The sequence below is a fragment of the Oncorhynchus keta genome, chromosome 14, assembly GCF_023373465.1.
Source record: "Oncorhynchus keta strain PuntledgeMale-10-30-2019 chromosome 14, Oket_V2, whole genome shotgun sequence".
Taxonomy (NCBI): Eukaryota; Metazoa; Chordata; class Actinopteri; order Salmoniformes; family Salmonidae; genus Oncorhynchus; species Oncorhynchus keta.
Genome location: NC_068434.1, coordinates 75287872 through 75302354, shown reverse-complemented (window position 1 = coordinate 75302354; position 14483 = coordinate 75287872). Strand labels below are relative to the sequence as shown.

The 14483-nt window shown below is 45.6% G+C and overlaps 1 protein-coding gene across 1 annotated transcript in view; it reads left to right on the top strand.

Moving 5' to 3' along the window:
- Window positions 1-14422, top strand: part of LOC118371436 (cGMP-inhibited 3',5'-cyclic phosphodiesterase 3B-like) — a 110008-nt gene extending 95586 nt beyond the window's left edge. The window contains exons 3-16 of the mRNA XM_052462563.1: window positions 345-593; window positions 901-1049; window positions 3133-3236; window positions 3362-3575; window positions 3721-3818; window positions 4040-4197; window positions 5276-5404; window positions 6531-6642; window positions 7491-7604; window positions 8858-9057; window positions 10202-10405; window positions 10629-10790; window positions 12198-12450; window positions 12626-14422. Of these exons, the coding sequence (XP_052318523.1) occupies window positions 345-593; window positions 901-1049; window positions 3133-3236; window positions 3362-3575; window positions 3721-3818; window positions 4040-4197; window positions 5276-5404; window positions 6531-6642; window positions 7491-7604; window positions 8858-9057; window positions 10202-10405; window positions 10629-10790; window positions 12198-12450; window positions 12626-12834 (2355 nt within the window). The 3' untranslated portion in view covers window positions 12835-14422. The remainder of the gene's footprint in view (window positions 1-344; window positions 594-900; window positions 1050-3132; window positions 3237-3361; window positions 3576-3720; window positions 3819-4039; window positions 4198-5275; window positions 5405-6530; window positions 6643-7490; window positions 7605-8857; window positions 9058-10201; window positions 10406-10628; window positions 10791-12197; window positions 12451-12625) is intronic.
- Window positions 14423-14483: the final 61 nt, after the last annotated feature.

The window sequence follows — 14483 nt, the reverse complement described above, 5'->3', positions numbered from 1 at the left end:
AATTACTTTCTTTTCAAGCATCTCATTTATACTTAATTTTTTGCTTAAGGATAAACATAAGAAGTAACATAAAAACAAGAACCTTTTGGAGGAATAGCACCTTCGCTTAACTTTCTTCATAAGTCCATAGTTAAGGAAAAAATGGCAATTAAGAAGGAATTTCTTCTTCAGAAGGTTTTGTGTTTGGTCATTTAAATCCAATCTGGGTTCATTAGAAACAGTGTAAAGGAATGAGGAAAGGACACCAGTCTCTCTTCTCTAGTACAGTATCTACTGTATGTTTGTCCTCTGCTGAATGAGGCATCTCTCTGACATGTGTCCCCTTGTCTCCTCCATGTCCCCAGGGAGCGGTAAGTGGTAACGGAGTGGACCTGTCGGTCATCAACGAGGCCAGGAACATGGTGTCTGACCTGCTGATGGACTCGTCCCTGTCGCCACACACCGTCTCGTCCCTACGCAGCGTCACAAGCCTCATGGGGACCTTCTCTGGCTCCTGTCGGCCCAGGGTCAACCCCTTCACTCCCTTCCCAGGTTTCTACCCCTGTACCGAGGTGGAGGACCCTACAGAGAGGGGCGACAGGAAGCCCCTGAAGGTGGGCCCTCCAGCAACCTTCTGAATGTGATACTAGCAGGTCATAACTAACACACAGACAGAAGCCTGCTGAGACTAACAGGCCAACACATTATCCACTTATACATGGTATCTTATCCTCATAATGAATGTTCCTCTTCTATGTGTTCACCAGTGTTACGTAGATTTAGTTTTGTTGTTTTTAGTTGTACACCTGCTCTACTCTATGTAACCTGGTGGTGAGCTGAATATAGCTCTGCCTTTGATTGTGTTATAGCATCATTGACCATAATGTAATAATGTCTCCCTCCTACCCTCCACACACCTAGGGTCTTAGCAGCAGGAACAGCCTACCAACCCCCCAACTCCGCCGCGGGTCCACCTCCTCCCCTCTCCCCCCTCTGGAGTCGGCCTCCTCCCGCTGGGAACGCAACAACGGCAAGAGACCGGGACCCCACCCTGACCTCAATATGACCAGGTACGACCACACACACCTTGACCTCAATATGACCAGGTATGACCACACACACACACACCCTGATCAAAATATGACCAGGTACGACCACACATACCTTGACCTCAATATGACCAGGTACGACCACACATACCCTGACCTCAATATGACCAGGTACGACCACACATACCTTGACCTCAATATAACCAGGTACGACCACACACATACACCCTGATCGAAATATGACCAGGTACGACCACACATACCTTGACCTCAAAATGACCAGGTACGACCACACACATACACCCTGATCGAAATATGACCAGGTACGACCACACATACCTTGACCTCAATATAACCAGGTACGACCACACACATACACCCTGATCGAAATATGACCAGGTACGACCACACATACCTTGACCTCAAAATGACCAGGTACGACCACACACATACACCCTGATCGAAATATGACCAGGTACGACCACACATACCTTGACCTCAATATGACCAGGTACGACCTCACACATACACCCTGATCGAAATATGACCAGGTACGACCACACATACCTTGACCTCAAAATGACCAGGTACGACCACACACATACACCCTGATCGAAATATGACCAGGTACGACCACACATATCTTGACCTCAAAATGACCAGGTACGACCACACACATACACCCTGATCGAAATATGACCAGGTACGACCACACATACCTTGACCTCAAAATGACCAGGTACGACCACACACATACACCCTGATCGAAATATGACCAGGTACGACCACACATATCTTGACCTCAATATGACCAGGTACGACCACACACATACACCCTGATCGAAATATGACCAGGTACGACCACACATATACACACTGATCGAAATATGACCAGGTACGACCACACACATACACCCTGATCGAAATATGACCAGGTACGACCACACATATCTTGACCTCAATATGACCAGGTATGACCACACACACACACACACACACACACCCTGACCTTAATATGACCAGGTACGACCACACACAGGTGGCACTTCAGAGTTCAGACACCAGGTTAAAGGTTAAAGACAAGCCCAGGTAATTTGGCGAATAATAAGTACTTTTTAAACCTCACGTTTTCGGCTGGATGTGTCACTGTGTAGTTCATACATGCACAATTAATGAGCAGAATAACTGTCTTACCTCAATTAGCCATGAAATCCCTAGTTTCAAAACAACTTTCTTCTGGAAGCTGTGCGGCGCCATTTTCCCTGCATTTACCCCTATGTGGGCTAGTCCCCTAGCAATTAGAGTTTTAGCTAATGAGCTTCAGCCCCTCACCATTTGAGTGACAGCTAGCAAGACACTCACACAGTAGAGAGAGAAAGGGAGTAATGACGTGGTGCACATATCAGCACATTTGCGAGGTAGTACAGAGTTTTTCGGGGACCACTTTTTGTTCGTGGGCACTACTTTCAGAACTACTGGCTAAAAGGTATATAAAAGTACTGGAGAATATCTTTCAAGGTCAAGTCATTTTCAACATGGCACACTCCCCATCTTTACCCTGATATAAACAAGCAGGCCCTCCCTCAGCAACACATTCTTTACCATCTGTCCTTGATTAAACTCCCTGAAGATGTGGTTCCCCTTTATATCCACTGGGGGGCAGTAGTGGTCAAGCTCTGTAAACTGAAATGCCTAACAGATAATGACCATAACATTCCTTCATTCTGTTTGCTCCAACACTGTTTAGATGAGTCACTTGATCTTTTATGGATCTTTGTCTTCTTCAAGGATACAGTTTCAACATTGATTTTCATTGTCTTACTTTGAGCACCAAATGAGTCATATAATTAGTGTTACTGTATGCTATGTAACATTTCTCTAAGTTCTTCATTATACATAAGAGCGGGTATGAAAAAGTTGAACTTTATAATGGTGTAGATTGAATATGAAAGCATTTTAACTGATGTTGTCTCATTAGTTCTAGCAGTAAGTGCCATGTTTGTGTGTGTGTGTGTGTGTGTGTGTGTGTGTGTGTGTGTGTGTGTGTGTGTGTGTGTGTGTGTGTGTGTGTGTGTGTGTGTGTGTGTGTGTGTGTGTTTTCCAGCACGGGTTCTCTGTCCAATGGGCCCAATGCTAACCTGCTGACCATCCCTAAGCAGAGGTCCTCCTCTGTGACCCTGACCTACCATGCCGGGCCCAGGAGAGCAGGTGAGACCATGAGGATTTACTGTACACACAGGTCTGATACACTGTGTGGAAGTGGAATATGTTTTTAAGTTGTTTGACTATCTCTCTCTCTCTCTCATTTCTCTTCTATCTCTCTCGCTCTACAGGTGCGTCCCCCAGTCTGAGTCCTGTCAGCTCCCCCAGCCACAGTCCTCAAGGGGGAGGTCTCTCCTCCCAGGTTACGCGCCCCCCGGTGGAGTTTCCCGACACAGCTGACTTCCTCACCAAGCCCAGCGTCAACCTGCACAAACCCCTGGGCTACATCCTCAGCTCCGCTGACTTCCAGGGGCCTTACCGCAGCCCCGCGGCAATGTGCACCAGGTAGGGCAATTTACTACCCCCTTCCCCTACCCCCTCCATTATCTCCTGCTGTTGTAGAGCCAGTTCAGCTGTAGAGTAGAGTTGCATTTCACCATGTGTGTTGATGATAAGTGCGGCTGTGTTTGTCCCTCTGCTCACCCTGTAGCTGTGGTCGTCAGATGCTGAAGAACATGCCCTGTATGGAGGCGGGGGAGGGACACCTGCCATTCACTGGTCATGCTGAGGCCCAGCGCAGACGCTCAGGTATGACACCTGCTGGAATGTAGCCTCACTCTGTACTCACATAGGCTTCACAGTGTTTTTGGGCACACTCCCATGGCTTAGCTTACTGTTTCCACTCTCAAATGACTGAAAACCATTTGGACATGCTGTACTAGAGAGTCAATTCATTAGAATAATGCTTCCCACCGAAATGTGAAACCAGTGGTCAACTCACTGTGATTTGCAATGTGTCTCCTCCACAGCAGGTGAGGGGTCAGAGTTCATGGGGGAGGCACTGATCAGGGAGGAGAGTGTGGAGGCCGAGTCGATGGGGGACAGGAATCCAGACGCAAGGAGCCGGGGCCAGACAGACGAGGAGGAGCAGAGCGCCACCACAGAGCAGCAGACTCAGGAAACAGAGGTATGCAGTGCTACAGTATGCTAAGGGTGCATTCCCACACAAGCTAATGGAGGAGTATGAGCTATGTACCTTTGTGAGAGTGTTTTGGTAGTGCGTTGTTTAGCACAACCTCACGCCTCCCCTCCGCTACTCCAACGCACCTTCCCTATTGAAATACATTGTGTTGGCTCTGTCATTTTACTCTGTGTTGCCCTCCCTGTGTGAATGCACCCTACTGCTAGGCTAACATCGCCATGCTGCAGATTTAAGAAACAAAGGTAGGCTACGCTGTTACATAACAGTAACTTTGAAGGGATATGTCTCAGTCAATGCTAACACCTTACATCGTTCGTTAGCCTTCCTGTGTGTAGCATTGCTGCCACTAAACTATCCCAACCAGGAGACTCCCTCTGAGTGAGATAACATACTCAGGCCAACACATGTAACAGTGTAGCTAGCTATAGGATGTGTCCTCTAGTTAGTTCTGGGAACACAGTAAAGGTTTTCCTCAGACACTCATTGGGTGCATGTCTTTCAGTCTTGTGATGTATCTAACAGCCGTGTAAACCAGTGTGATGGGGGGTAGTGTTGATCTGGCTCTGTCCTGGAATGCCCCCGCCATTTACTTGGGCTGTGCTCTCACTTTCTTTATTGGACAAACCAAGCCTTGTTAAATCAAGCCAGCTGTTAAGACAACTGTGTAGGGTTCATCTGAGGATTCTGTGGGGTAATTCAAAAGCGAATTATTCAAAAGCAACGCATACATAGTCAGTCTGGAGCCTGCTTCCATCCCCTTAACAGAGGAATGAGATTCATAAGATTTACGATGTGGTGTTTTGAATAGTCTGGTTGTCTACGGGCCTGTGTGTGTATGTGTTAATGTGTGTGTGTTTTAATGTGTGTTTGTGTGTGTTAATGGGTGTGTATGTATGTGTGTGTTAATGTATGTGTGTGTTTTAATGTGTGTGTGTGTGTGTGCGTGCGTGCGCGTGCACGTGCGTGTCTGCCTGCCTGCATGCATGTGTGTGTTTATCTAAACGTGTGTGTGTGTTGTGTTTGTTTAAAATGTGTCTGTGCTGTTGTCCTCTCCTGCCTGTAGGGTGAGTTCAGACTAGACCCCCTGCTGGAGAACCACGATGACCTCATGGAGAAGATCAACAGCTGGAACTTCCAGATCTTTGACCTGATGGACAGAACAGGAGGGAAGACAGGAAGAATACTCAGCTACGTCAGTACAACCACATACCAACCATATAGCAACCATCTATCTGTCTTACGCCATGATCTGTTACATCAGGTATTCCCAAACTGGGGCAATGCCGTCGGGGGTACGCCAAATAAAAATATAATTCAAATGTTTTTTTTTATTTTACTTTTGAATTTTATTTTTTCAATTTTATAATCTTCACATTTTCAAACAGTACATTTGTATTTTCCAACGGGGCTATACATTTGGGTGAGGTTTTTCTCTCGCCTGAGTAGCCTTGGTTCACTGCCAAAAATAAAATTAAACCATCTAGTGTTCAGCCAAATAACAACACAATGTCAAATACAGGTAGTCTGGTCAAATAATTAACATCCAATCACATTAACCGTTACTTTCTCAGGGGAATTCCACTAACAGTCCTTATGTAGCCAAACGTAGCTGCTGCTCATGTTGGTATCTGTACTGATGGCGCAAAAGATGGCGCAAAAGCCGTGACAGGGAGACATAGTTGCTCCCGACTGCAGCATCCACCGAGAGGCTCTTTGCTGCCAAGGGAATGCCTGACAGCTTGAAAGACGAGCCAGGTTGTGACAAACTCTCACTCATTCTTATGATTAATAAATGTATCGTATAGTGTGTGTGGCAGGCTTACAATGATTGCAAAAAACAACATTTGAGAGTGCACGGACCCTGGTGCTAGAGGGGGTACGCAGCTGAGGTTGAATGTTTGAAGGGGTACGGGACTATAAGAAGTTTGGGAACCACTATGTTACATCAATTAATATTTGAATAAGCAACACCTGAGTTGTATTCCAAATGGCTCACTATTCCTTATATAGTGCACCAGAACCCATAGGGCTAAGAGTAGTTTTGTGAAGCAGCCGTTGAATGTATTTATTTGGAGAAACTCACTTGAATGATTGGTTTAAATGTTGAGAACGGTATGATCCCCATTACTGATATTTGCCTGAATGATATCCCGAATGCTCATTGTGTTCTTGGGGATTTCTCTATGTGCTGTTTTGAGTACACTGTTCTCCCAGTGTCTCACTGTCTGTGTCTGAGGGGAATGACTTGGTTAATGTCAAAAACATGTATTTGGGTTTTAAATTAATCTAGGTGTTTTATTTGTTGTCTTTCTCCCCAGGTGACCTACACTCTGTTCCAGGACACTTGTCTGTTTGAGATGTTTAAGATCCCTGTGAGGGAGTTCATGTCCTATTTCTGTGCTCTGGAGAACGGCTATAGGGATATTCCCTGTGAGTATAGTGCTGCCTGTGCTTTCTTCAGTCCAGGCACAAAGCCCATATTAACACTTGGTGTATTGTCTACTCAGATGTAGAAATGATCAGACCTGGGTGAACAACATGAAGGTATGGGCCTCCCGAGTGGCGCAGCGGTCCACTTCATTGCAGTGCTTGAGGCGTCACAACAGACCCGGGTTCGATCCCAGGCTGTGTCACAACCGGCCGTGACCGAGAGTCCCTTAAGGCGGCGCACAATTGGCCCAGCGGCTTCCGGGTTAGGGGGGGGTTTGGCTGGGGTGGCTTTACTTGGCTCATCGCGCTCTAGCCGGGCACCTCCAGGCTGACTTCGGTCATCAGTTGAACTGTGTTTCCTCCAACACATTGATGCGGCTGGCTTCTGGGTTAAGCGGGCAGGTGTTTTAAGGAGCGCGGTTTGGCGGGTCATGTTTCGGAGGACGCATGGCTCAACCTTCCCCTCTCCCGAGCCCGTTGGGGAGTTACAGCGATGAGACAAGATCGTAATTGGATATGACAAAAAAGGGGAGGTAAAACATATATAAAAAATAAGAATTTGAAAAAGTATTTGAATGGCGTTTAATTTAGCTTAATTACGCCAGTTTAGACTATTCCAGGCAGCTAAATCATTCCCACTTCAAGTATTATTTGCAATGATATACCCAGGTTGTCATGAAGTAGAAATGAATCCCCATAATAGGTCTACAGTTCACTACATACAGCAGGACACCATACAGACATGCACCATCATATGTAATAGTAGCTTCTACCTCATGTACATGATGTGGTGAAGTATTACTGTGACTGATGTGTGATGTCCAGTGTGAATCTCTGCCTTTACTCAGATCATAACCGGGTCCATGCCACTGACGTGCTCCATGCTGTCTGGTACCTGACTACCCGGCCTGTTCCAGGATTCCAGCAGATCCACAATGAGCATGTGACAGGAAGTGACACAGGTAACACTATTTCTGTTCTCTTTATTTCATTTTGTATAACTCTGGACTTCCCCAAGCCCTCATTTATTACCATAATATAACACAATATGCCACATATTTATTAGCATAATTAGTGTGCTTGCTGAAGGCAAGACCACTCTAGATTTCATACATACTTCCTATTATTAGTGTGCTTGCTGAAGGCAAGACCACTCTAGATTTCATACATACTTCCTATTATTAGTGTGCTTGCTGAAGGCAAGACCACTCTAGATTTCATACATACTTGGCCAGGTCACAGTTGTAAATGAGAACTTGTTCTCAACTGGCCACCTGGTTAAATAAAGGTGAAATAAAAAATAAATAAAAAAACTATTACAGCTACATACATTAAAACAACTTAAAAACGTTTTAAACTATAACAATTCAAATTAGCATACATTGGCATTTAATAACCCACCAACAATAATAACTCTTGAACTGTTCAAGCTAGAGACACCAAACCAACTTTCACCAACTTTCATGTTCAGGGTAGGCTATTCAATCAATCAATCATTCAATTCTCCCATCTAGCTACTTTTTCTACTTTATGAACCAGTCAGTACCATTAGTATTGTATTCACTATAACTACTCTAACTTATTTCACAACCATGAATACTTTAAGACATGCTAGCAAGCACACATTTTCTTTAGGAAATTGACTTTTCTAGTTCTATGATAGCGTCTTGATGTACCAGTGTAGGCATTCCTGTAGTGTTTGGCCTTTTCTCGGCAGACACCAGATGGTTTAGTTTAAAATGCCAGGATCCCCAGTCCCGTCCCTGCTAATTATATTTTATGTACTGCATCTTTGATCCATCGGAAATGATTTAAGGCTCGCTTGCTGACTGATCCTTCAGTAGCTTTCAGAGGAGCAGCTGCCTTCTGATAAAGAGAGGGGAAGGGAAGGGTGGAGAAACAGAGAGGGGGGAGATGGGGTGGGGAGCAAGCCTCTGTCGTGATAGAGATCTGTCTGTGCTGAGCTCAGCGTGTTTAGGGCTTATTTTGGCCCTTTTAATTTTTCAAATGGAGTGCAGTAGTCTGAGTCACTGGGCCACCAGCTTAACCTGCCTGTAGAAATCCTACTCTACATACTTTGTTCTTAATGTGACACTAGTTCCCTGTTTTCACTTTATAACACAGTCAAGTCTTCTCCAGTAAACTCCAGTTATGATGTAGTTCCAGTGTGAGGTCCCAGTATGTCGTTGCTGAAAGCTGCTGCTCTTCTCTCTAGATTCAGACAGTGGGATCTCGCCGGGCCGGGTATCATACGCCTCCTCCAAGAGCTCGTCCATCTCTGACGACAACTACGGCTGCCTGGCGTGGAACATCCCTGCTCTGGAACTCATGGCACTATATGTAGCAGCCGCCATGCATGACTATGACCACCCCGGTCGCACAAACGCCTTCCTCGTAGCCACTAACGCAGCTCAGGTAAGTGTTATTATCCCAAAAGCCACTGCTCTACCATCTCAGCTTGCAAAGCCACACCTGTTCAACAGTAAAACCTGTATCAGGAAGAGAACGTTCAACCTATCCCGGCACTTCAGTAAGTGTTCCCATTTGTGTTCCCACACGCTGTTAAGTCCTAGGAAAGGGGAAGTGTTGTGGGGAATGCTTGTGTCACAGACAGCATTCATTTGGTCCCTGTGACTCATGGATGAGATCTTTATTGGCCTTAAAGCTTCTACATAGACAGGTTCTAATCAGCCTTGGATCTCATGGTAAAAGCAATGAAGTGAGGGACTGGTATAATATTACACTTAGTTCACATGTCAGGGAAAAGTTCCCACAATTCCTAAGAATTCAGCCAATTCCTTTTCTTGCTACAACATTACAGCAAAGGTTGACAAACAAACTATACCACTGTATAAAAAGTGTTTTGCACTATCATGACCTATTATAGGACTGTGCATACTGTCTAGGTTGTGTTTTCCAACCCTGGTCCTCCAGTACCCCCAACAGTACACATGTTTATTGTAACTCTGGAAAGCACACCTGATTTAACTTGTTAACTAATCATCAAGCCCTCAATGAGTTGAATGAGGTGTGTTTGTCCAGGTCTGCAATGAAACTGTGTAATGTTGGAGGTACTGGAGGACCAGGTTTGGTAAACACTGGGCTATGTGATATGTGAAGCAACAGTTCTGGGTAGGCCATGTGATACTGTATAACAGCATGGCATGGCATTGCATTACATTGCTAACCTGACATGTGGGCCATGCCTTCCTCGTAGCCACTAACGCAGCTCAACCCTGACATATTGATTAACAGTATGTTGGCAGTCAGTCAATCACCCACCTGTTCACCAATATGTCTAGACCGTCTGCATTATTTAGTCTGAAGCACACTGACCCAATTTCCTTTCCCCTGCTCACCCCTCCCTCTTTTACCGTTCCATTCTTCAACCTCCTCTTTCCTATTTTACCCTCTCCTTTCTTGTTCTTGTCCTCTGACCCACCCGCATCCCTCTCCACTCGACCTACCCTTCCTCCTACTCACTCTCTTCTTCCCTCATCCACTTCTCCTCTACCTCCGTCTCCTCCCTCTACCTCCGTCTCCTCCCTCTGTTCCCCAGGCGGTGTTGTATAATGACCGTTCGGTCCTGGAGAACCACCACGCTGCTTCGGCCTGGAGCCTCTACCTGTCTCAGCCAGAGTTCAACTTCCTGGCCAACCTGGACCACGTGGAGTTCAAACGTTTTCGCTTCCTGGTCATCGAGGCCATCCTCGCCACAGACCTGAAGAAGCACTTTGACTTCCTCGCCGAGTTCAATTCAAAGGTTTGAGATGATGATGACGAACCTCACATTTTCAGAAAATCTGTTTCCATTTTGTTGATACTTTGTTTTTCCTGTCATTTCAATACTGGCAAAGGCAATAACAATATGCCTTATCTTTATGGCTAATAGAGTTGATACTTAAAGAAACATGCTGGATCTCTGTTAGAAATGAGGAGCCTGGCAGTTATAATCACTGTGTGAATGTTTGTGTTGCTATAAATAGGTGAATGATGTGAACAGTCCAGGAATCGACTGGACTAATGAGAATGACCGGCTGCTGGTGTGCCAAGTCTGCATTAAGCTGGCAGACATCAACGGGCCAGCCAAAGGACGCGATCTGCACCTCAAGTGGACAGAAGGCATTGTCAATGAGTTTTATGAGCAAGTATGGAACCCCTCCACTCAGCATGGCCCACATGTCAGGTTATCAATGTAATGCCATGCCATGCCTTCCTGTTATACAGTATCACTGATGCTGATGCTGATGCTTCACATATCACATAGCCTGCCCGGAACTGTTGCTTCACATATCACATATCCTACCCGGAACTCTTGCTTCACATATCACATAGCCTACCCGGAACTGTTGCTTCACATATCACATAGCCTACCCGGGAACTGTTGCTTCACATATCACATAGCCTACCCGGAACTGTTGCTTCACATATCACATATCCTACCCGGAACTCTTGCTTCACCTATCACATAGCCTACCCGGAACTGATGCTTCACATATCACATATCCTACCCGGAACTGTTGCTTCACATATCACATAGCCTACCCGGAACTGTTGCTTCACATATCACATAGCCTACCCGGAACTGTTGCTTCACATATCACATAGCCTACCCGGAACTGTTGCTTCACATATCACATAGCCTACCCGGAACTGTTGCTTCACATATCACATAGCCTACCCGGAACTGATGCTTCACATATCACATAGCCTAACCGGAACTCTTGCTTCACATATCACATAGCCTACCCGGAACTGTTGCTTCACATATCACATAGCCTACCCGGAACTGATGCTTCACATATCACATATCCTACCCGGAACTGTTGCTTCACATATCACATAGCCTACCCGGAACTGATGCTTCACATATCACATAGCCTACCCGGAACTGATGCTTCACATATCACATATCCTACCCGGAACTGATGCTTCACATATCACATATCCTACCCGGAACTGATGCTTCACATATCACATATCCTACCCGGAACTGATGCTTCACATATCACATATCCTACCCGGAACTGTTGCTTCACATATCACATATCCTACCCGGAACTGATGCTTCACATATCACATATCCTACCCAGAACTGTTGCTTCACATATCACATATCCTACCCGGAACTGATGCTTCAGTGATGCTTCACATATCACATATCCTACCCGGGTCTTCACATATCACATATCCTACCCGGAACTGATGCTTCCCACAATCATTACATATCAGTTTCATTGTAGACCTGGACAAACACACCTCATTCAACTCATTGAGGGCTTGATGATTAGTTAACAAGTTGAATCAGGTGTGCTTGTCCAGGGTTACAATAACAATGTGTACTGTTGGGGGTACTGGAGGACCAGGGTTGGAAAACACTGACATAGCCTACCCAGAACTGTTGCTTCCTTTTCTGCTGTCTGTTACTGCTAGAATCAACACAATGTCACATTTATCCCTTTACGAAGTGAAGTGAAATCAGATTAATGAATAAAACAATCTTAATTGACAAATTAGTGAAAATGTTTGTCTGCCTGTCTGTCGATCATCTACAGGGGGATGAGGAAGCCACTTTGGGATTACCCATCAGCCCCTTCATGGACCGCTCCTCTCCCCAGCTGGCCAAGCTGCAGGAGTCCTTCATCACACACATCGTGGGGCCGCTCTGCAACTCGTACGACGCCGCTGGCCTGCTCCCTGGCTACTGGATCGACGAGGAGCGCTCTGAGGAGGAGGATGAGGATGAGGAAGAGCAGGTGGAGGACACAGAGACTGACGAAGACGAGCTGGAGGAGGAGCTCGAACCAAGTAAGACGTCATTTTCTACCCTTCTGAATTGATATATGATCATGAGTTGATACATTTATAATTTTAACATTGAGCATTTAACATTTCCATCAAGAGCAGGAGTTTTTTTCTTCTTGCTAGTGCGACTAAAAAGCTTTGGGATGATAAATCCTTTTTTGTGTGTGGTCCCATGCAGAAAGGAGAAACGGCCGGCGTCGGCTGTTCTGCAACATCATGCAGCACCTGACAGAGAACCACAAGGTGTGGAAGAAGACCATCGAGGAGGAGGAGAAGAGCAAGGAGAAGCAGCAGGCCGACAGCCTGCCTCTCAGCCTGTCCCCTTCGCCCTCTGACGACCAGATCGAGGTCATTCAGGAGGAGGAGGAAGGGGAGGAGCGCCAGTAGCATGATGAAGAAGAGGAAGAGGAGGGACAGAGCCAGGATGCTCGGGAAGGGCGGAACAGTGAAGGCGAAAGTCCTTCAACTCCTCCCTCTTACACGCTCACACACACACACACACACACACACACACAAAATATTTATACACAACACATACGTGCACACACATACTATAGACATATACACAAACACATACACACACAGGATGACCCTGCTGGATCTCCACACGTTGAAATTGTCACTGTGCCGACACGCTAATGCAGTCATGTTGTTTTGAAAAAAGGCCTTACTACTGTGAGGGGATTCTTGCTGCAATGGTGGGAACCCCACTCCTATGCACTTTCACCCCATGGAGAGTAGACCAAGAACAAACACCAGAGCTGAGGACACTGGTGTGGAGAGGAAGAGAGGAAAAGGGTCTGGATGTGCCCTCCATGGTGATCTGGCTGTAATGCTGCCTTGAACGCAGAGCACTTAACTCTCCCTTAGGTACTAAAACAAATCCTATGATTTAAAATAAAGGAAAAGAAAAAACACCTTGACGTGGTTGACATCCGTTACCAAAGCGAACAGTTCAAACGTGGAAAGACAAGAGACTGAGACTGTTTCAGGCTCACTGTCAGGAATATTCTAGATTTATATATCAAATGTGCCTGTCTGAACCTTTACTGAGTCCCCTGGTCCAGACCCTAGGTTGGTCTGTGCAGTCCTCTCCCCTTGCTGGCGACACCAAACACTGTATCACTGACTCAGTCACAGAGACGTTGTGGAGATGTTGACTGAAAATGAGCATTATACCTGCATCGTTTTTGATGCCTTTTATTCATGTGTACCACCTGCCTTTTATGTTTCCCTCTTCTTTTTATTGGTTTCATTTAGTTGGTGTGAGCGTGTATGTGTGTGTGTGTTTTCTTCAGGAACGCTTGGTCGCAAGTCATTGAAATGTTTTCGGAGATGAGATGTTCTCTGTTGTTCCAATGGAGTGCTGTTCCAATGGAGTGCTGTTCCAATGGAGTGCTGTTCCAATGGAGTGCTGTTCCAATGGAGTGCTGTTCCAATGGAGAGCTGTTCCAATGGAGTGCTGTTCCAATGGAGTGCTGTTCCAATGGAGTGCTGTTCCAATGGAGTGCTGTTCCAATGGAGTGCTGTTCCAATGGAGTGCTGTTCCAATGGAGTGCTGTTCCAATGGAGAGCTGTTCCAATGGAGTGCTGTTCCAATGAAGGGATGTTTTTTTTCTTTAGATTATATCTATTTTTTCACGGTTACTCAGGATTCTCGTGAAGTTGAATCATTATTTTGCAAGAATTTAAGTAATTGACTTTAAAACAAAATCTCGGTGATTTAAATCGTTTTTAAGCTTTGTATGAACAACTTGAAAAACAAACACATTCAAGCAATTGAACTGCTCCTCTGTGATAGAGCAAAGTATGTCCTGTGTTTCTGTCAACCTCCGCTGCCCTGCTGGCAGCGCCGTTGGCTTGATCTTCTAAAGACCTCACTGTAGAATTGGGATCCTTGATTGTCAGTGGACTGTAAAATACCTGTTTGCAGCAGGGCAACATTTTGTACAGTAAAATCCCATGATTATTCATGTACCAGTATAGGTAAAGGTGTTTTTGAGTGCATTGCTGTTGGCATTGTTTTTACACATACT